General features: G+C 38.8%; 1 protein-coding gene across 1 annotated transcript in view; it reads right to left on the minus strand.

Moving 5' to 3' along the window:
* MCU (mitochondrial calcium uniporter) overlaps positions 1–19,031 on the minus strand; it is a 125,340-nt gene extending 106,309 nt beyond the window's left edge. Inside the window, exon 1 of the mRNA XM_067266138.1 lies at positions 18,876–19,031. Coding sequence (XP_067122239.1) covers positions 18,876–18,974 — 99 coding nt within the window. The 5' untranslated portion in view covers positions 18,975–19,031. The remainder of the gene's footprint in view (positions 1–18,875) is intronic.
* Between the last annotated feature and the right edge of the window lie 5,819 nt (positions 19,032–24,850).

Below are 24,850 nucleotides of genomic sequence, written 5' to 3' on the forward strand. Positions count from 1 at the left end.
TGCACTTTTCATTAAAACTTTTAAACTATTCAAATACCCGATTTAATTACTTATTTTTATATATATACTACACTTAATGTCGAAAGATTATACCAATTAAATTAGCGTTTGGAGATTTGATCTTCCGATTTAAGTTGCTTCGTGTATTAGAATTCTTATCTGTTTAAATAAATCGTTAAAATCTAACATCGGGAATGTTAAACCATTAATTTACAAAGAAAGGATGGACGACACGACGTACGAAATCTTTATACAATTCACGAAGCCAAAGTTCGCCCACTCCTGGCCACTGGATAAAACTGGTCGCGGGTTCGAGCCTGTCCAACGTGGCAGTTTTCTGGGTTTTCTTCACGTTTTTAACATCTAAATAGGGGTCAGTTTCCCATAAAACTCCTTCCTCCTCAGCGCAAGTATGGCGTTGTCGTAACCAAAGCCAAAGATCAATCCTATACGAGAATACAATATTTGCGAATAATTATAAAGAATGCTACGTATCTTTTTAACAAACAGTAATAGAAAAAGAAAGACATTGGCAACTTGCCATTTCTCTCCCTCCTCATCATACAAAGTCATATAAACAAAATCAAAGCAATAATGATACATGCATTTCTTATATATATGTGCTTCAAAATAAGTTTTTGTTCCCTACCTTTCTAACACCTCTTGCCTTCCACACCTCTTTGAGTCTCGAGTGGGCGATAGTGCCTACATTAGGAACCATCGAGTAAAACGATTAACAAGAGAGGGGGTACGGAAATACTTTGGCTGAGATCCCCAACAAGAGCAAGATCACCATAAAACGAATTAAAGGATTCCGTAATGTACTGTATTTAATTCAGGAAAAAAAAACAGTCGAATCATCATAAAGAGAAGTAATCATTATAGGAGAAGAGGTGGAGGACACGCTCAGACGGGCAACCCGTCAAAGCCGATAAGCGACGAATTCGTCCCGAGAGAAGAGAAGCAAATTATCACCCGTTGGCAGATGTGGTCTAACGAAGCGGCTCCGATAATTAGATCCGCTCCGTAGACGACCATCGATCCCCCGGCGATCCTAAAATGCTCCCAGTGATACCGATATGAAGGAAGTGGGCACGCTAAAAACTAAAATATGATTCAAAAGTCAACAGTGTTTCTAGAAATCCGCAAGTTACTGATATACACAGTGAAAACCACAACATCGTACCAAACACTGGGTTCCAGAGACTTCCTACAACTTGAAGAAAACCCGGAACCCACGACCGACTACCAATGTTCAGTGGTTTTATCCATTTTATCCACCCACACACAATCCCTAACACTAGGTTCACGTGATGAGATTATTTCTTTAAAGGAAAAGTATAAGTAATGAAAATAAACTGTCCATTCTTCGAACAGAGCCGAGGGACCGATATTAACTTCGTTGCAACGTAAGACTTCGGTGGAAAAAATTGACTTTAGTGTGGTACGCGCCTCCCCCTGCAAGAAATACCTTTGGCAAAAGTCTGTCTGTAAAGCTTGGAACCGAGCCCAAATTCACTTTAAATTACTCGAGGGGTGCAAAATGTAATGGGAGAAGAACTCGAAATAACTTAATATTCTTGCCGCAGATAAAGTAACGTTGTTACTTATCTACGCCAAGAAATAAAATAAATAATTCGCTCCGTTTATTTACTTATAAAGATAAGGAACGGGGGGAAAGTTCGATCCCGAGAAAATGGCACGTGTGGAGTGAAGAGAACAACAAATCTACTTTGTATATCTTTAATATAAATTATACAAATATCGAACGTGCTTTTCAATTGGATTAGCAATTTAAAAAATCTGGCAACGTACGGTTTGTAGACTTTCCCGGTATTCTTTACTCGTTTCCATCCCTAATAACTGCTAACATTACCTTCGGATTGATTCGGGATATATTAAGGGAGTGGGCCGTATCTCCCTAACCAACTGTCCGATTTTCATGAAAATTTCTGAAAACATTCCCTCGTAATACACGAAACTCCGTGCAAAATTTCAAAAGATTTCGACAAAAGGCACGCGAGTTATTAAGCTTCGAAGTCGGTGAAAAAATTCGTGCCCCCACGCACTAACATCCGTACATACAGAAAAAGAATTCCCCCCCCCAAATTTTTTGTGTGTTTTCTCTGATAATGTTTGACAAGTTTGAAAAGTTCGGTTTTACAAGTTTTCAAATGATAAATCGCTATCTTATCTTGTTTCCTCGCAAGTATATACCGAAGATACTTCAACCGAATCGAGGAGGAAAAAAAAAAAAATATATGGTAAAAACCGAAAAATCTTACTCTTCTCCATCAGTTCGGTGTTTTATTTTTGTACAGATAACAAGAGAATTCGCGAATTTGTACGTAATTTACATCGTATCGCCCTCGCTTCTTATCACTAACGTGAAGTATATTAAACGAAATTTTTCAACAACGATTTAATCGATTAATTAACTAGTCAGTCAGTCTGTCAATCCGTCTAAATGGTCGGAAACTGTACGGGAAGGGCGCTAAAAATAGAATTTCGAAATAATAAACAAGCCGACACGTCACTAAAATATCGATCGATGGAGTAAGAGCGTAAGACAGGTGATGTTTGCTGCGATCGAACGACATTAATAGAGGCCAACGATCGATGACTTCATCCGTCATTTCTAACCAGTTCATCCCCACAAGTGTCTCTAAAATAATAACGAGTCGTAGTAGATTTTTATCGAATTAATCTTTAATCCCTTCGTCTATTGCGAGTTATCAATGGAAGACGTGGGATGAATGACGAAACAAAACGTTTAGGACGTTACTACTAAGGCCATTTGTAAATTACTATTGTGATTTAATACAAAAAGTTAAGTTTAAAATGGAAAAAATTGGAGAAAACGGTAATCTGGAACAGTCGTTATCGATGTAGAACGTTCGATAAGGCGTGTGACAGCATAAAACATGGTAATAATTGCTTGGAAGGATGTCGTAAATAACGTGGAATGAGAAATGGAATGTAAAGTGTCTTCGTAGACAAATGATAGAGAAACAACTCTTTATCTGTCGAGAGTTAGTTACTGCTCTTTGTCATGCAGTGCACGCTCTCTCGATACAGGTAAAAATGCTTCGTAAAGATTTTTAATTTAATTATCTGTATCAAATTTTTAAAAAAAGCTGGCAACTTTTTCGCCGAACATACCCGCCATTCTTTGTTTTCTTCCCTAGTAATTGCCGCCATTACTTTTACGAGTCTTCAGATTGGTTCGGGAGATATCGAGAGTGTGGCCCATATCTCCCGAACCAACTATCCAATTTTCTTGAAAATTTCTAGAGATATTTCCTCCTAAAACACGAACCTCCCATCGAGATTTCAGAAATTTTCGACGAAGGGCATGGGAGTTATTAAGCTTCGAAGCGGGTAAAAATAATCCTGTCCCACACGTACAATCATTCATACAGGTGAAAAAATCTCCAACTTCTGTTGCGTTTCTACACGTTTCAAGGTTCACGAGTCCCAAAACTGTGGAATTCGCCCACTGTTACATAATAAACTTCCTCTTTGGTGTACAAATCTTAGGACTATTATTTTTTTCCAGCCGTTATAAATACCAGATGAAAAGTATGGCGATCGGTCAAAAAATGACCCCCCCCCGAAAGATTTTTACAATTTTGGACTAAGGACACCTTGAAACGTCAAGAAATACAAAAAAATTTCGGGTTTTTCTGTATGTACGACTATTAGTGTGTGTGTGGGGGGCACGATTTTGTTCACCCTCTTTGAAGCTTCATAACGCCTGTGCCTTTTATCGAAAATTTCTGAAATTTTGTAGGTAGGTTTGCATATTAGGGGTATTGATACTACTAAATTTTGGTGGTTATGGGTCGACTGGGTGATAAAGGAGATCGTGTGTACAGTACATCCCTACCTTCAAGATTAAGCATTTTACTATTTTATAATAATTAAAAATATAGAAAAAGTTTTTTAATAAAATATGATAACAGATGGCACCACCAAATGTTGCCGGGAAAGTTAAGCAACTCGTTGCTGGAATTTTTTTTTCTGTATAGCTGTATAGAGATTAAGAGAGTTTGTGAGAGCGTAAATAGAAGTCTACGTTCTTAAACCATAAAATTAGGCCGGATGGCCGAGCGGTCGAGGTGGTCAACCTACCGCTCTGGGGGACCCGGGTTCGAATCCCGACGGGTCGAAAAATCCCCAGGAATTTTTCGGGGGTGGTCCGTCCGGATATGTCGGGCCCCGTCCCTCACCACCCGGTCGCCCCATTGTGGACCTGGCCGAACCCATAATGGCTTGCAAAAAGAGGCCCTCTTAGTGCCGACAGGGCGGAAAGAGATTAAAATAAAAACATAAAATTAAAAGGTCAGCTCCTATCAAGAAAGAATTTCCATTGTAGAAAGTTATGCCATTTAATACGAATTAATCATCTGGTGGAACATCCACTAATATAAATTTAACTTGGTAAACGTCGGCATGTTTCTCGAAACGGCAGCCAAGTTCTTTCATAATTTTGTACTCCATCGTATTGAAAATGATCCTTTTTTGGCATCGAACATGGCAAAAAAGTTTATTTTCTTCCGTTTTAACCCCCCTATTTTAAATGGTTTTATTTTTAAAAAAAGAGATTTTGCAATCTCATTCCTATAATTTCGAATGTTTTCGAGGGCTAAAGCAATTGCACTAATTTATCCTTAAACGTATTATATAAAGGAGTACGTCCGACGGTAACACTAGTAATTATTTTGAGGAAACATCAAGTAAATAGCATTAATGATTGTTTTCTCAGAAATCCGTCTCAAGTACAAAGATTAAAGAATTTGTTAAACAAAACAAACCAAGGAGGAAGATATTTATCTTTCTTCTATTGTGGACTCAATAGACTTAAAATAATAAATATAAAAATCAAACTTAACCTAATTAAACAGCCAACAATTTGTATTAACAGTAACTAGAGTGAAGAAGAAACTAAAATAGAAATTGATTCGATAGATATGAATTGATTGATAGAAATTGAATAGAAAGATTGCTTCGGAGTATTAAAGGAGTGAGACCATAGCGAGGTTAAGGCCGAAGTTTTAAACGCGAAAACGTGTACGTCGGACGTTCGGCGCGGCCTTCCTGTAAGCCTAGAAGTTTGACAACGGCGTTTGGAACGTCGAGCACGATTCCACTGACTTTCCAAACGCCATTGTCAAACTTCTAGGCTTACAGGAAGGCGGCGCTGAACGTCCGACGTACACGTTTTGGCGTTCAAAACTTCGGCCTCAATCTCGCTCATATCACACGAACCAATGAATCGATTTTCGTGAAATTTTCTACAAACGTTTCGTCTTAATACACGAACCTCCCTAAAAAATTTCAGAAATTTTCGACAAAAGGTACAGGAGTTATTAAGCTTCGAATTGGAGTTTAAAAAAAGTGCCCTCCACACACTAACGTCTATACATACATGAAAAAAAACACCAAATTTGTTTGCATTTCTCCACGTTTCAGGGTCCCGAATCCAAAAATATTGGGGGGGAGAGGGTCATTCTATGACCGATGGCACTTTTATATTAATATACAAACAGCCAAGAAAGTAAAACGAATATAAAATTTCCCTTTAGAAAAGGAAACAAAGAAAGACAGAGCAAAAAAATGACCGCATGGTTTTTCTTTTCGCACGTCATATTCTGATTAGATTTACAATTCACATCAAACAGAGGGAATTATTCCCTTGTTTTCTTTAAAACGTAACCTGGGACCGGATGGTTTCAGCTATTTTGGATTCGTTCCAGCTCTAATTCCGTTCTCCAAACAGCCTGATATAAAGGAAAATTATATAGAACGAAGGTTTAAAAAAAGAAAGAAAAGGAAAAAAAACTAGCGAAGAGGACGACGTCGTTCACAATTCAACAGACGGAAAAAATATAACAACCCCCCACCAACCTGTGAGTGAAGACAAAAGTAAATTTTATTTATCGCTTAAACTACATAAAATACACTTTGTATGAACATTCGGCAACAACATAATAGAAGAAATAAAAGGCTGAGAAGTTGGGGGGGGGTACACAGACTGACAAAGAAATGGCCCGAAGACACGAGCGACTCTACACCCGGAGATGAAATTATTCTTATTATTATTAAGGATAATTTCGGGTGTGTTTTTACCAAAATTTAATCAAATTATTGAATGCCCGGCATCAAATTTTATCGTTTCCCCGGGGTTATATTATGGATCTGGGAAGTGCTTGTAAATATATATAGATACGTAAAATATTTACGATGTGGAGTAATGGCATCAGAAGGTCCCGACGCCGGAGGAAGACATAAATTCAACACGAACTGGAAGAATCGACCAATATTTCTGAACTGCTCGACTGGAAGGAAGCGAGGAGAAGCATTCTTCGTCCTGCTGTAACATATAATAAATTTGAAGTCGAAAAAAATTGGCAGAAATTCCATGTTATGGAAGGCGTAGTGTCGGAAGAATTACATCGAGTAGAAGTACGTGATCGTATGAATAAACGAGTATTTATGTCTTTTTTTCCCGTGTTAAGAATGGCGGATTGTATAGTTTGGAAAGGGAGAAGAGGAAGATGAAGAGAAGGATGAAGAGGAGGAGGAAATTATAAAGAAGAAGAAACGTGGAAGAATCTCAAGAAAGAACAGCAAAACCGGAAATTGGCAGGCGCCATTGAGATTGATGAATCCAGACTACAGAAAACGAAAAGAATTTCTTAATTGCATCCTCCATTCTGGATTTTAACAGCGTTAAAAGTTCGGTTTAACGGAATCGAGTCGTCGTTGAGAGATTTCCAACACGTAAACGGTGTCCAGTTTATGGGTGTAGAGGATCCACCCCTATCGATTTATGTTAAAATCTCCGCGATATCGACCGAATTTCGGGAAGGAAAACATAAATAAGTGGCGATTCACATCCGTGACAGACTCTTGGGAGTCTCACCTCGATGGCATCAAATTCTCCGTGAAAAAAAAAAAAAAAAAAATGCATTTCTTACATTCCGGGCCGTGTTTACACTACAGTTACTTTTACGAAACTCCCTCGACGACATCCGGATTCGAGCCGATACCCCAATTTCCTTCTCGAGCCATTTACTACTGGAGGATTGTTTGGAAGGAAGCCAAAGAGTCCGGCCAATACTCACCATATTTCTTGAACCGATTCAACTTTATCAAAAATTTAAATGCAGAAATTATTGTTGCAGACTTCTTATTGAGTCGAATTTTACTGAAGAACTCAATATGCCCTCCTCAACTTTTATGCCATAAAAAAAAACGGTGAGGAGATCGTTGCAAGAATTGGAAATGATGGGTAATGAACGGAGCATTCGTGAAGATAATTACTTAAATTCCGTTTATCGACGAATGGAATTTAAAAAGTAATTCCGATTTTTCATACCCGAAACTAATTCTTTGCTGCAATTAAAGAACGATGATCGAGGGATCGAATTTAGAAAAAGTAGAGACGTTACAACGTGGTTATTAATACGAGATTGCTCGAAACAAATCGATATTTGGCACGAGCAACCTATTGTCTGGCAAAGACAAATCAGTATCTTTTTCTTTATGGAATTTATGTGGAATTCTTTGAATTAAAATAATAGTAATAATAATGTTAAAAAAAACGTTAATGATACGAACGGAATTCATTTCTTGTCGAAAATATCGTTAAGAATCTATTGTGGTATTATGACGAATACGCCCGCTATTGTATTCTGGTGTTATTTTCTTATCACTTCCTCTTATTTGTACGACTTTCTGTAACTACTTTATCTTTTGTGTAGTGTACAAATGAATATTTCTGTGCTATTGTTACTCGAGTTTATAGAATTTTATTAATTACTAATTCGTAAATTGTGTTTATAATTAGAAATATTCATTAAAATATTCGTTTTAAATAACCTATTAATAGGGTGCTGTTGAGAATGAGCTCGATAGATGTTTATAATGGATTATTTAAGTCTTGGACGATAGACCCATTCGAAGTGTGAATCCACTTGTATGATCATTAATGAATCTAAACCCGTGGGTACCACAACCACAGAAGTCTCAAGGGGGCTAGGGGTTTTGGAAGGGGGTCAAAATTCATTTTGAAACAAACCGAGAGGTGATGCCTTCCGGGAGGAGTTTCTATCCCCCTATTTAGGTGTTACAAACGTGAAGAAACTCCACGTAGCCAGCCAGGTGCGAACTGCATTGGTGGGCCAAAATGTTCGGTAAACACCGTAGATGAAGAATTTATTCAATCTTCACGTATTGAATAATATCTTACATTCGACGTATAATCCTATTAACGAATCTACTCGATGCCAAGATGTGTAGACGAGTGGATCTATTCAGCTTATACTTTACGGGTTTATTCTAGTAAAGAATATCTGTTGGTATATCGAAGAGTATACATGGTAAGTGATGTGATTACTGTAGTGCAAAATTAATGATTAAATCTGCAAAAGTGCCGGGCAATTGGTTTTACTTAAATTGCATTAAATTCGCTTCACGAATGCGATTTATAACTCTCTCCTCCTCCTCTCCGGGCGGATATTTATAGCTTTTTCAACTTTTCTTTTTGATGTATGGTCTCTTCCATAAGTCATTTCTTTACAATTCAAATCATTTTTCTCCTTTATATATCGCTGCATGTTCACATTTCTATATTCCACGCGTTGTTTCATCCTGTGGATAACTTATGCAGGCATCTTCACACCCCTAACTTTTATCATCTGAATCATTATACAAACAAAATATTTCTTTAAAAAAACCAGTGGCTCATCAACCTTTTGAGCCAGTGGCACACACAAAGAAGACCATCTCACATCAAAACGTGATGTCAGAGGCCTGATTTTTTTGTATAAAACTACACGGACAATAGGAAAAAGTGGAGAAACAATTAGAATTTGTAAACCGTTTCTTGAAATTCCACATCACTGCCCGGAAATCGATCATTGAAAAAAGCTGTTTCTCTCTCCCCTCTCCTCAGCAATTAGCCCAATTGTCGGATGCTGTCAAGCGAAACATTTACTTGATTAAGCGAATTAAATTCAATAATAAATTACTAATCAAAAATTAATAAAAAAGAAACCAAAAATCTCCCTGAAAAACTTCGTACGATAAACCCTCGCTGTACGACCTAATTGTTTCCTGGAAAAAAACGTCGTAAATCGAACCTAATTCTGAACCGAGATTACGTGGAAGATTGAACTATAAAACACACCACCGAGTGTTCGACAAAAAAAATATGACATTTCGTGCAATTAATAATAGAAGACGTGTCGTAAAACGAGCGGTCGTAAAGCGAATCTCTGAAACTTTTAAGTAAAATTCTCGTTAAGTAATGTAAATAATGAAAATTATGCAGCGTGTAAATGAAATTATGAGAGAGAATAAACAGAGAAGTAACAGAATTCATTCGAAAATACAGAAATATTAACAAACTGGAAGATATCGATCGAAAATAAATAAAAATAAAATACGAATAATAATTATATGATTGCTACGAACATTAAGTTATTTCGGTTATAATTCCTATCGAAATAAAGAACAATTTTAATTAAATGATAATTAAGGAAACAAATATTATTTTTGCTTCCTCCTGTATAACGACAGAAGATAGAAAGGAAACAAAAGCATATAAAATAAAATGACACATCTGTCAGCAATTTTCATGTACTGTACATCATAAAATATTATTATTATTATTATTCAAATTACTCGTTGTTCCGAGATTATAAAATGCATAAACAATAAAATATTTCTTTGTGGTGTGTAAATACTATTGTTAAAATATAAAACAATATATAATAAAAATACAGTAAAACCTGTCAAAACGGAACGTTAATACAACGGAAACAACGCCTAAACGAGAGAAATTCGTAGGAATGTAACGATTTTTTTTGGTTAATGTAACCCTTGGTGCCAAGATGGCGGCTCGTCTCTAACCTAACTTATTCTAATAATTTGGTTGCTAATAATTATGGTAATTTATTAGAATACGTTAGGTTAGGTTAGAACGTGCGTCCCACTGTTTCCTTGCTGGAATCAGAGACGAGCCGCCATCTTGGCACCAAGGGTTACATTAACCGATTTTGTGTGTGTGTGTGTGTGTGTGCGTGTGCGTGTGCGTGTTAGAAAAAAAAAAACCTGTTCGAGACGGAAAAATATTCGGTACGTTACGAGTCCGGTTTTCGCAGGTTTCACTGTATATAGGACCATATCAAACGATAGAATTTCATATTTTATATATTTGTTTCTTCAGTATGGACGTCCGAAAAGGTGAGAGGTCACGAAACCCTTTACACTTGTGTTAAAGCTAATTTCGAAAGATTTTACAATAAGTATTCTTGTGTTAAAACTAGACCTCGCTTTACGACCTCTCGCTTGTACAAATCGTACATTTTTTCGGTAAGGATAAAATAGCTTACTTTTCGTTATTATACAGTTTAACTCGGCTTGTAGGAACCGAACCTCGATCTACGACACTGAAATTATGTAAAACAACGACTCGCTTTACGACGGATTATTTAATACAGGAGTTAATAAAATTTTTAAATAAATACAACTTACCAAATATTTTATTTAAAAATATCTTTATAAAAGGGAATTCTTTATAAGTAACTTCGATCTATAACTCAAATTTGCTACATATAAAAAAATATTTTATGCTTTGCAATTTGAAGTGGATAAGGAGGATAACATTGAAAGATAAAGTGCAGGATAGAGCTGGGCTAATATGTTATAACCGATATAATTGATAAACTGAGAGAAAGTATGTTGTGAAGAAACATCGTGCTGGATTTTACGACGTAAGTCACGCGCCAGTAAAGTGACGCTGACCTTTTATCTTTGTTAAACGTGAGCACCTCTCATTGAGTTCCTCGCAGCTGGCCAGACAATTAATACTGCACGTTGCTGCGATACTCTCTTGGCATTGTGTCGTGCCATAAAAAACAAGTGTCCCGGTCTTCTATCTCCACGAAAATCTCGTGTCGCGATATCCAGCATGGACACACTCAAGAAGTTTAAGAGGGTGGTGTTAGCCATCCGCCAAACGCTCCTGATTAATCATCGGGCGAATTTTCGCCCCCTCCACTCGGGGACATTGGGCATGTTTCCTTGTCAAGCAACTAAGCAAGCAAACCAACGACCTCCGTCGTTGGTTTGCTTGCTTAGCTGCTTGACAAGGAAACGAGCCCATTGTTTCACACCGGAAAGGATGCTGTTCGACATTACCTTACGTCACAACTAATCTTATATGATGCCAGAATCTCCATCCTGGTTAAAATTGGATAAATCTCTTAATAATCTTGGTATGTATCACACAAATATCTGAGCGATAAGCTTTTGATGTGACTCCTACATTTACTGTATCAAAGAGGAGAAGGGTGAGATGCTCTAACAGGACTGATCATCCTCTTTTCTCGTATTAATATTCTAAACACTCTCTAGAAGAAGAAAGTATTAGATTAAACTAATCTTTAAAAACGTGTCAATTGCGTTGTCGATGCTTCCTGAGGAACCATTGAGCGCAGTTCAATAACGTTGTAAACATAGCGGCGCGTTATCGTATGGGTTGCCTGGGGCACCCGTCAACAGGAGACCCAAAACCAATCTTTTATAAGAAAATATTGCCCCAAAAATTCCTCCGATGAAAAATCTCTGAAGTCAACAGTACTGGGATTACCCCTAATTCAAATTTGCCTGAATCCCACGAAGCTATAACGCGCCTCTGTGCAAACATCAACAGTTACGCGAAGAACATCAATAAATATGTACGGGTTGCACAATTACAGTAAAAAGCTCAGAGCAACATACAGGAATCATTATTTAATCATTCTTCCGAAATTACGACTCATAACAACGTCGTTTATTGGACGAAGGAGAGCGCCCGGACACTGAAAGGCCTGCATTAACGGATATCTCTTGGTGTCGGTAAATGGCACTTACAAGGCACCAAAGTGGCAAAATGACGACATTTAAAACAGTCGCTTCGATACGCAATTATTTTACAACCGTACAATGTCGGATATTATAAATCCGGCAGTAAATAAAGAGAAGAGTAACCGCTTAACGGGTTACGGAAACCGTCACTCCACTCGAATAATTACAAGTACCATTAACTTCGCCTAACGGAAGGGTCAACCAGAATTCCATACGTCACGTATATGAGGTCCATCGCGAAATAACGGAAAGAAGCTTCCTTACGGCATAAACAATATCTGAAGGCCCCCTATTGCCTGGAGACTACACACAATTATAACGTCTTATTCCTGGAGAGGGTAAGATCTCGCTACATCACCTTCCAAATATAATCATGGCCAAGTATTACCGTCAATAGGTTACGTACGGGAATCAAATTAAATAAAGTAAATTACAGCGAGTCAATTTGATCTTCCTACCGTGAATTAATACTTCCTAATACTGTGGATCGATCGCTGATAATCCCGTGGTATTAGCGCTTCTTAAATGCCTCCTATCAACGATTTTTATTAATTTCTACACACAAAACACCGACCAACAATGAACACGAATACACACATTTATAAGCCATCTTCTACGACTTATTTTTGAATAAATAAATAAACTAAAGAATTCAAGAAGTACCATCAAGCACCCTAATGGAGATACTTCTTCAGTTTATCCCAATGAGGAAGACTCGTAGTGATAACAGTTATGCACGATGATATGTCGGGAGATTTGCAAGCTGATGCTTACCTATCTGTACACAAATTAAAAGATAATATAGAGGTAAAATGCACGCAATTCACAAATGAAAACCCGTTTTTCTTACGTGTTATTTCCAAATTTCATCAGAAGAATCGGAGAAATGTATAACACATACCGCCTGAGAAAGTGGATATACAAGTAAGACAATGGAGTAATTTGAGGTGGAGAGCAGCCCGGAATTGTGACTGTCTCTCGTTCGTCCATCTGATTATAATGAAATATCGATTGCTTGACCTAACTGGAGTAACGGCGTGGATTTGTCACAAGTTTTTGTCATGTTTATCGGTTCCAAGTCGACCTTTGCTCTTTCGTAACTATTATACTAACGCATTCTAGTAATTCGACTTAAATTTGACCACAAAAATCTATGGAAGTGCAGCCAGAAAAGGAACAAAATAACTCGACAATTGCATCTATTTATTAAAAAACATATATATATTAATGTTTCTATTATTATAACAATAGAATCTTTCACTAAATATATTTTCCTTCTGAAAGACAATACGTACTTTCACTTTCCTGGCTGTTATATAAAGGAGGGAAAGTATGGAAATCGTTGGAAAAATGACCCCCCTCCACACAAGATTTTTCGGACTCGGGTGACTTCGAAACGTCGACAAAGTGAAAAAATTGGGTTTTTTCTGTGTGTGTGTGTGTATGCATGCTTTGAAGTTCAATAACTCCTGTACCTTTTGCCGAAAATTTCTGAAATTTTGCAGAGTGGTTTGCGTAGTAGGGGCCTTGATGCTACTAAATTTTGGTGGTTAAAGGTCGAAGGGGTGGGGAGATAGAGGGAGTCGCGTATCGTATCTGGGTTGGGTAGTACTTAATGAAGATTTTACTCGTTATTACCGTTTACAATTTTTTTATGAAACTCGTCCCTACACTAAAAATTAAGCCTTTTGCCATTTTAATAATAGAAAAAGCATTTTGTAATAAAATCTCATAACAGATGGCGCCACACACAATTTTTAACTCTTTCCGGGAAAGTTACGCAACTCGTTATCGTTACTGGAATTTTATTTTATTTATTTTTTTTATAGATTTGAGTTGTTCGGTGTGACGATACGAAACTTTCACCCCGGAAATTCCTTAAAATAATAATTTTTCGGAAATAAATAATGTCGCAAGTGTCGAGCAGTACAAAAATTAAGAGAATGGAAAGCTTACAAGTTAGTAAAATGGCTTCCCCATTTACTAAACTGCGACTTCTCTTGTGATCGTCTAGGTTTAATTCACAAGCAGGAAATTAATCCCTCTGACCTTATAAATAAACAGTCGCTGTTTGTATCAGTGACGATTCGAATGGAGTTTGGTTTGTTAAGTGCTGTAACAGACACGACTTGGATACAATCGATTCTCGAAAAATGCAAAAGCTATCTTTATAAAGAATAAACAATAAGATAAATGTTATCGAGGAAGTAAATATTAGAATGATTTTCGTTTATTCGGCGATATTTTTATTGTTTACACGAAGCTGAGAAACGCGATATCGAACAGTAACGATCAAAACTTTTTCCCTCTTTCCGGAAGTGTACTTTGGTGTTATGTAAACCACGTCAAAGTACACTTTCGGAGAAGGAAAACAGTTAACACGACGTCAAAGTACACTTCCGAAAAGAGGGAGAACTTTACACAAAGTCAAAGTACACTTCCGGAAAGAGGGAAAACAGTTAACACTACGTCAAAGTACACTTCCCGAAAGAGGGAGAACTTTACACAAAGTCAAAGTACACTTCCGGAAAGAGGGAAAACAGTTAACACTACGTCAAGTACACTTCCGGAGAGGGAAAACAGTTGACACTACGTCAAAGTACACTTCTGGAAAGAGGGAAAACAGTTAACACTACGTCAAAGTACACTTCCGGAAAGAGGGAAAACTTTACACAAAGTCAAAGTACACTTCCGGAAAGAGGGAAAACAGTTAACACTACGTCAAGTACACTTCCGGAGAGGGAAAACAGTTGACACTACGTCAAAGTACACTTCTGGAAAGAGGGAAAACAGTTAACACTACGTCAAAGTACACTTCCGGAAAGAGGGAGAACTTTACACAAAGTCAAAGTACACTTCCGGAAAGAGGGAAAACAGTTAACACTACGTCAAGTACACTTCCGGAGAGGGAAAACAGTTGACACTACGTCAAAGTACACTTCTGGAAAGAGGGAAAACAGTTGACACTACGTCAAAGTACACTTCTGGAAAGAGGGAAAACAGTTAACACTACGTCAAAGTACACTTCCGGAGAGGGAAAACAGTTGACACTACGTCAAAGTACACTTCTGGAAAGAGGGAAAACAGTTAACACTACGTCAAAGTACACTTCCGGAAAGAGGGAAAACTTTACACAAAGTCAAAGTACACTTCCGGAAAGAGGGAAAACAGTTAACACTACGTCAAAGTACACTTCCGGAAAGAGGGAAAACAGTTAACACTACGTCAAGTACACTTCCGGAGAGGGAAAACAGTTGACACTACGTCAAAGTACACTTCTGGAAAGAGGGAAAACAGTTAACACTACGTCAAAGTACACTTCCGGAAAGAGGGAAAACTTTACACAAAGTCAAAGTACACTTCCGGAAAGAGGGAAAACAGTTAACACTACGTCAAGTACACTTCCGGAGAGGGAAAACAGTTGACACTACGTCAAAGTACACTTCTGGAAAGAGGGAAAACAGTTGACACTACGTCAAAGTACACTTCTGGAAAGAGGGAAAACAGTTAACACTACGTCAAAGTACACTTCCGGAAAGAGGGAAAACTTTACACAAAGTCAAAGTACACTTCCGGAAAGAGGGAAAACAGTTACACAACGTCAAAGTACACTTCCGGAAAGAGGGAAAACAGTTAACACTACGTCAAGTACACTTCCGGAGAGGGAAAACAGTTGACACTACGTCAAAGTACACTTCCGGAAAGAGGGAAAACAGTTAACACTACGTCAAAGTACACTTCCGGAAAGAGGGAGAACTTTACACAAAGTCAAAGTACACTTCCGGAAAGAGGGAAAACAGTTAACACTACGTCAAAGTACACTTCCGGAAAGAGGGAGAACAGTTAACGCTACGTCAAAGTACACTTCTGGAAAGAGGGAGGTGTATCATGCACCGGGCGCCACTCGCAGAGGGGCGCCCAAATGGTCTCCAAGACAAACTATATGTGTTTCTGGAGGGGGGAGAGGGGCGCCAATAAAGTGTCGGGCGCCAGTTACGTTCGCTGCGCCACTGACGGAAGGAATACATTTTCAGTTAAGACCATATAAAATATATTTTCTTGGACTTCTCTGCGTACCATTCTATAATTCAGACGGATAAAAACAATATTTCCCAGGAACGGAACCTCGGTTTACGAGAGCGAATCTATCAGAAACTAGAATTCGATTTACGACGGCTCGCTAACGACGATCTTCCAAAAAAACCGATTAATTAAGTGGTTAAAACTGGGTCTGGCTCGTTAGTAGTATAAAACCCTGCGGAATGCACGAGATTTTAAACAACGAATCGAATAGAAAACATTTCCTTAAACATTTATAAATAGCAATGGCAAACCCGGGTTTAATGTACCGTTTATCTTTGTTTCTGTTGGATGTTAACGACGACGGTGTCGATTGTTTTGATGATAAGTCTTTGAGAAGGAGGGCATCTGTTGCCTTCTCTCGCGCCTCCAGTCGTTATGGTGTAATTCGAAACGAAACACAATACTAACCTAAGCACCTCCATTCTACTACACGGCTTATACTCGCTTTATTTATTGGTTGCACCAATTTCATTGAGTTAAAACCAACAGAAAATTCGTCACTTTTCTTCTTCCTGCAAGCGACACACCCAAAAAAAAAAGTTACGATGTTACGACGAACGATTTGGACTTTTTACGATATTTTCGCGAAGAAATTGGCGTAAATAATTCGCGAATTGTCGAAAAAGCTACGAGAACCATCCACGATCGTAACGAAACTTTCGCCTTTCGTAACGAGCTTCCCGATTCTGTAATTAGTTAAATCGTTCTGGTTACGTGCTTCCTACGTTTCCCAAGTGACTCAAATTTTAATCAATGTGTAGTTATTCGAAAAGTAAACCTACCCTTCTCTGTCTACCGGTTACAACTTCGTAACCTGTTAAACGTGAAACCCGATAAAAACCTATAATTTAATGAAAACCTACGAACAGCTTGTATACACGTATCTTAAAATTACACTAGAAAACAATACTGTAGATCCGATTTACTCCCTAAACTGGCTCTTAAGCATGGTACGGGTATGCTCCTGTTCGGGCATACCTGTCAAGTATAGTACAATGTACAGATATAGGAATCAGGGTGACAATTGTAGTACAGTTCTTCCGCACAGACGAAGAGACGAACCGCGGTTGGTGACGTCGAGTAAGAAAAATGACCGGAAGTCGTCTTTCGTCTCCTGACGATCAGGAACAGGATGGTAATTTCCGTTCGGCCAATCGCACTTTCCGGTTTTTTCAGACAAACAACTCGATTTTCGAGGCGAAACGACGAGAAAAAGTCATTTAACTTTCAATTATTCTCGCATAAATAAGTCGAGTTAAATGAGAGAGAAAAAGCCCGTTAATCAATTAGCAACACGTCGGGCGGTGATGACATCTGGAAGGTATTGAAAACACTACGGGGGATCGACAAACACACACAGGGAAGATAACCTTGAATGCAAACCGGAAAAAAATCGTATTTTAAGCCTGGAGGCGCCGTTCTAAACGTAGATTTTAATTATAAAACAAATAAACCGATGCATAAAAACACACGACCAACGTGTAACAGGTGCTGTAGACGTAAAAACGGCACTTCCGGTATTAAAGGCGAAGCTCGGCTCCTCCCATTTCGACGTCACCAGCAACTTCCGGATTAGTTCTCACGCTCAAGAAACCAGAGAATGGCGTCTTGACGCCGGATCCGACGTCGCGGGGAGGGGGAAGGAAAAGAATCGCGATGACGAACCTTTCAGCCTTTACCACGTAAACTCGTCTGCGAGTCTCGTAGGCGTCGCGTGGAAAGCGTCACGATCGACATCCCGGCTTGAGTCACGCCGACGGAATGTTGTCGCGCCCACGCTTCGCTTCGCTTTCGAGTGCGCGACCAAACCGAGTCGCTCGCGCGCGTACTCTACTTTAACGAGTTTCCGAGGAGAGAAATTCGAAACCCTCTCCAAAGTACACTCGCTCTCGTTAGAAACTGGGACGGCGGCGCGTGTCACCTGGGCGTTAAATTCTGCACGTGAAGTTTTTCTTTCCCCCTCGCGGGCCGGAACCGGTTGGGTCGGGCGAGAAAATCGCGCCTCTGTTTATCGTATCGATTCTCCGATCGGAAACGAGAAACGGAGGCGCGCCGGCGACGTAGGGAAATTTCCCTATCGAGTTTGAAAATCCACCCGTCGGCCGTCGACAGATAAATCTTCACGATACGTCACTTTAATGCGTATTATAATGAAGGGGAAAGGAACACCATCGGTTCGGCGCCATCTTTACGTATTCCGCCCGGCGTCGCTTCCGACGCCGCGCGCATCCAGAAGCGCCGGTTTATAATTAAGTTTGAGCTTTAATGTAAGGTCGCTCCGGGCGCGCGCGCTCTCTCTCTCCCTTAACACAGATCCTGCACACGATCGAAGCTTCCGGATCCGGAAGAGGAAACGGAAGTTCGTCTTCTCCGTTAGGAACAGAAACAATCCGACAGGACGCACGAGGCAGCCGTTCGGCGCGCCCATCCGTCACCACTATATAAAGAGGAACGTTAGCGCCGAACGGCGGCCATCCTCCGCGTAAATCTTAGGGAAAAAATCGGAAATTTCTCAACGTGTGGATCGGGAACGATTCCGGATGTTGCACGCGACGTTAACGCGAGCGGAGGAAGCGGAATCGGTGGCGCGCGACCCAGTTTTTCCGGTTTTTAGCGCGAGGATAAAGAAAATCGCATCCGGCATCACCGGAGCGGGAAGAACTGGGAAGGGATGGCCCATTTGCCTGTGTTTAGCGGAGATGCCGTATCGAACGGAAGAATGCGACGGAGATCGTCTCGTCGTCTGCTACTCCGATCCTTCGGCTCCGTTCGATGCCCCTTCTCGGCTTTCTTCTCTTTCTTCCCTTTATAAAACTCCTCCTTCTCCCCTCTGCCGCATAAAAAGACGGATTGATAAGAGGAACGGGGCTTACCTGATATCCGTCGGGCGGTCCGAGCGTCCGTCGTTGGGCCGCGCAAAAAGAACAACACTTTAATTCCCAGCCTACTCTCCACGACCTCCTCAGCGCCATGATACCGCCACTCTCGCCGCCCCGCGCCCCCTGCCGGAGCGAGTCGTAACTAACGCGCCCGCCTTGTTCGTATTCCCGAACCGCCGGCCCGTCTTTTCTTCCCTCGTAATTTGTCACTTTTTCCGCTTTTCGCGGAAGAAAAACGCCGGAAAATCGGTAAAAGTAGAAAATTTATTATTTTTCCACTTTTAATTACCAATATCGAGTTTCCAACTGCCAACGGTGATTTAGTTCGCGCGATCGACGGAAGATGGCGGTAGCCGTCTGTCGGTCGGGACGGAATCGATTTCTCTGCCATTTTTTTTTTTTTTTTTTTTAAGTTATAACCAAATAATAGTTCATTATCTTGATGAATGTCGGTTTCCGGTTCCGGGTCGGAAGGGCTAATCGCCGAAGGAGAAACTTTATCCACGGATAGAGTAACTTTTGCAGAGAGGCACGCTCGACGTACCGGAACCGGAAATGTGTCGCCTCCGGTTTGGCATATTAATTGCTTTCTTTACTCGGTTACCGTAATATACGTAAAGTTGCGAATGGGTAAAAATTACCCTTTTCTCCCGATTTTCCATTGTAGGAAAGAATAGAAAGCAAGCCAACTGCCTATTTAGGAACCGTGATGCGAATGATAATTGTTGGCATTATGTAAATTTCCATGGCCCGGAATGGGAAAGTCACGTTGGTGGATGCCAAACGTGACAGTTCCCCTGCGGGTTACGCGACACGAGGCCATTCCCCCCCCCCATATGTACGACGATGGCGAATTGTATCATTCCACCTTCTACCTCATTGTAATTCAACCCTGTTTTTAATTTGGCACCCCCAAATCGGTAATTTTTCTTCGAGGCAACACTACTACTTCATTTATGTAGAGTTATTGCACTTTGTAAACTGTTATGACGTTGCTCGGCAGTATTTCGTGACACCCCGCGTTACTTTCGGGGTGCCACGTAATCAGGGGTGCAGAGACACTTCTACGTAATCACCCGTAAACTTCGCTAATTGCACGGGAAGTTCCTAGCCCTCATCCACTCTGTCGAGTCTCTCTTGGGCACAGTTTGGTTTCTCGATTATGGTGTCGTTTTGGAAATGTAAATGTCCTTTCTGGTATTATGTAGCTAGGAAATTGTTTACGACTCTTCCATCACTTCATACAGGTGTATAGAAATAGCCTTGTTATAAGCCTTGCACGATTTGTCAGCGACGTTAACAAAAGGGGTCGAATTTCCTATTCTTCCAAATCTGTAATCTAGAAGGGAATATTACGAAAAATCGATGAATTTATGCCATATTTTATAAAGAGAATTAAATGGGAAATGGCCGAATCCTTCGACGTATATCGATCGAAAGTCTAAAAGTTCGAGCTTGACGACCGTTGAACATCAATGTTTTTGTGAGGAAACGTCCTTTAACAAAGTTATTCTTCGCGCTTTTATGAGCATCTTCGTTTCTACGTGTCTTAATACACGTCCACGTTCTAATCTTATTTAAGGGCGGGGAGGGTAGATAATAAGAGCACACTTCTTAAACAGTATTAAAAAGAACTTCACTTAACACTACTTTTCTAATATGTAAAAGTCTAAACAGTAGCCTAATTGTTTACAGACTCGATGTTCCTACAATAAAAAAAAGATGACGTTATTGCTGGCCATTCTTTACCTGTTTTTGTTCCAAATAATTGCTGGCATTATCTTCATGTCTTCAGATTGGTTCTGGAAATATGAAAGGAGTGGGGCCGTATCTCTCGAACCAACGGTCCGATTTTCCTGAAAACTTCTGAAAACATTCTCTCCTAATACTCGAAATTCCATGCAAAATTTCAGAAATTTTCGACAAAGGGCACGGGAGTTATTAAGCTTCAAAGTGGGTGAACACATCGTGTCCCCCCACAATTTTAACCATAAATTAGGACACTAATTTATGCTTAAAATATATAATGAGTGCATTAATCGATTATTTGCTATTTTTTAAAAAAAATTTCAAGTTAAATAAATTGTTATTGTAAATATAAACAATCTTTTAATGTCTTATATTTGAAATTAAAAATCTCTGACGTAATTATGCAATTCTGATGATGATTGGTTTGAAATTAGTTTATCCGAACGGTGATTGGTTAATTTAAAAAAGTAAATTCAAATTAACTTTCTTAATAATTTATAATAAATTCAGAATTAATTAATTGTATTTTGTACAGAATATTATTTTGCGTTCAGATGATAAATAAATATATTATTTTATTACAAAATTATTTATTTTTTGGAGCTTTTAACGTGTTATTATAATGGCACATAAAATTTATTTATAGTGTATTGAGGATGTTTTTATTGGATGTTTGATTTAGGATTTAGTCAACTTAGCGAACAACCCTGTTGTAGCGGAGAGCTTATTTGAGTCGAGATAAAATACGATAAAGATAAAAATTACTTGTAAAATAGCCAAAATGATAAATGATGTATGGACACATCTGGGTAAAAGGAGACAAGTTTAGCCAATCACCGGACACAGAGGGAGCCCAGAATTTAATATTTTCGCATAAAAAAACTCTAGAAAAAGTATTGTCATTGGAAATCGATGTTGTCAATCTTGTGCCTTGAAAACCCCCTGAACAGACCCCTGAAAGTTTCCCTAAATTAAAAGGGTTCCCCCTAAAAACTGAAACATGTTGTATGTCTTTAATCTTCTCCCCATCCTGCTGATTTCCCTTAAGTTGAAAGCCCCAATTTGGCATCACTGTCGGGAATACACGCGTAGGAATCGGAAATCGAGAAGTGGACGAACATTGTGTTACAATATTTTATCCAGACAGAATAAAACCAGTATAACTTAATAAAAAGTTGTATGATAACAGAAAGAAATCCATCTTTTCCAAACTTTTCACTAACTCTTCTACTGTAAACCAATGTGCCATTGTATTAGTTGAATGAAAAAGTAAACTTGAGCCACATTGTCTCATTAGAGAATCTTTATCGTGATCTGTTTTATCTGACACATCAAATTACCTTTTCTCTCTGTGCTAAATTAGTTATCTATCGATCTGATTTTCTTTTGGCTATAAAAATAGAATCCTAACTGGCACTTTTAATGCCTGTCTCCTTCATTAGATAGGATAACTTCGCTTTACGACCGATCGTTTCATAATCCCCTCTTTTACGACCGGTATAAATATTCTATTATGACTTTATCGAATGTGAAAGTCTATTGTATTTCCTACAATCGTAAATTAGAAATCTGTACTTATCGAAAGCGAGAAGTCGTAAAGCGAGCGGTCGTAATGCGAAGTCTAGTGTGTGCCACAGCGGAAACTAAAATTCGTTTAATTAACAAATAAAGGTTTTAAAATATAGTAAATTAATAAATTATAATTATTAAGATAAAAGTATCTCTGCATAATTTAGAATTACGTAACTTTCCGGAATATGGGCATGCAGAGCGGATTGGTTTTATTCATTTTACGGCAACCCTACTCACGGGTGATCTGCCAAAGGGGGAGTGTTTCCCGGGAGACCTCTTATGGGAAATTTGCCCCTATATAGATGTTACTAATATGAAGAAAACCCGGAAAACTGTACTCGGCCAGGCGCAAATCCGCGACAAAATTTAGTAGTTTTATCCATTCGGTCACTGGTATGAAAAGTGCAAAGTACCTCTTTTGATTATGCAAATGTCAACACAAAGATGAAAAATCTGTGAATTTTAGTGTACTTTTCATAAATTCTTATGATACATAAGTTTTTTTTTTGAAAAGTACAGTAAAATTTTCGGTTAAATTTACCTATGGTAGTCAAAATGGCGGCTCGTCTCTGATTCCATCAAACAGAAGAAAGGAAACAGTGGGGACGCACGCTCTAACCTAACCTATTCTAATAATTTGGTTAGTAATAATTATAGTAATTTATTAGAATAGGTTAGGTTAGGTTAGAACGTGCGTCCCCACTGTTTCCTTTCTTCTGTTTGCTGGAATCAGAGACGAGCCGCCATTTTGGTAAATTTTCACATCTGGAAAGGAAAAAAACAAGAGAATTTCGAAGTTACTTTCGATTCTTTTCCGCACGAATTCTATTTAAACTTTAAAAGTTCGTGAGTATAAGACGTATAGATAGCGTGGGAAATAACATTCCTTAACAGGATACGGGCCACAGTTTTGCTGAAATATATATTTAACGCCTCCAATTTCAGAAATCATCTGTAAGTTATCGATTAAAAAACAATGGATACCATTGTAATTTAAAACCCATCCTATCGTCTTATACATCGAAATGTTATCATCGTTACCGATAACCATACTTTATGGCATCATTATCATATCTCGTTATATATATAGGCCTATATATATAGCCTATATAGTGTATCATTACCGGAGGTTAGTAGATAGGATCATTATCGTCACTCGAATCCGTGGAGTATCATTATAGAAATCGGCCCATCGACGATTGCTAAATCTCGTACTAAATCGAACATTAAATTCATTATAAACTGGGCAATATTTAGTTTTTTGGTTCACCACTTACCTGGGGATTGCTATTGTAATTCGTCTTAACACGGTTTAAACACTTGTGTAATGCCGCATACAACGTTATGGGTAATGAAAATGAATGAATGAAACGTAATGGGTAATTGAATACGTTATTAAGGCACTAATGCCATGTTTAAAAGCCATGATTGACGGCTCTTGAATAAGGCTCACAATTCCTCTCTTTTATCCAGGGGCGTAGTTACTGTAATACAATGTTTCTTCTTATCCGTTTTAACAGAGGAAAGGGAAAGGTTGTCAGTGATTTTGACCTTCGCCTATGGTCACCGTTCGGTACCCTGCTCCAGCCCACGTGTTTCTTTTTGCCCCCGTAAATTTACCCATCGTCCACATTAGGAACTACCGATCTAAAATAATTATTAATGTAATTCAGAGCTACGCAACAGGTGTGCCGCGGCAGAATGCCTCCAGCGCAGAGTTAACAGTGAGCAGGCGAATATGATAGATACATGTTGAATCAAAAAGAACAATGATTTGCCTAATACACGTTCGTGGCGTAATGAATTCTAACAGGCTTTATACCTTTGCAGTCATATTTTTGCGAAGCGACAAGAAGGTGACGTCTCTGTTGACTTACGATCATAAACACCCAATCGTGGTACCTAGTCCAGGGGGTTTCCGGGTGGTTAAGGGATAAAACCTTTTATCCATATTTTTTGTATACTTTTACTTGTAGTGCGCCACGGAATTCTGGGAAGTATCTAGGTCTGGCGTGCGTGAGAAAAGGTTGCAGAGCAATGGTCTAATTGAGCGAGTTAATAACGATCACGCAATAAGTAAAGAGATAAAAGAGGAAGGAAGATGATATCACGGCAGCAGAAGAAATTATGTTGACAGAAAATATTCCGCAGAAAACATAAATCCTGCTGTCAGTTAGCCGAAAATCAAATTTGTTTGTTTTTATTTGTATACTGTTCTACGAGTCTAACGAATCCTGGACGAAAAACCATAGGAATTATTAGAGTTTATTAGGTAGTCAGCCGGTTGGATAAGGTGCGAACCCACGACCAAGTGATACGTTGGTTTCATTTTCCGTTGCCTTCTCAATGAAGATTTTATTTCCCGCTCAGGTGTTTAATATTGGTAAGTTTTACTGCATATCGATGTGTTAATGTCTATCTAATCCCACTCAATAATTGCTCCTGTAGGCAATCATAAATCTCTTATGTATCCTAGCTGAAACCATTGTTAGAAAGGCGTGGAAAAAATAGAAGATAACGATAGTCCTTGTACATTTCTAATTATTTAAATTTTGAGTCTTGAAGATTCTTTGTTAATTAATTCTTCCAGTCATACAATATTATGTAATGATTCATCCTCTTAAATAACTTCTAGGGTTGTATTAAGA

Source organism: Centruroides vittatus, unplaced genomic scaffold, assembly GCF_030686945.1.
Source record: "Centruroides vittatus isolate TY-2023 unplaced genomic scaffold, ASM3068694v2 contig_2682, whole genome shotgun sequence".
Taxonomy (NCBI): domain Eukaryota; kingdom Metazoa; phylum Arthropoda; class Arachnida; order Scorpiones; family Buthidae; genus Centruroides; species Centruroides vittatus.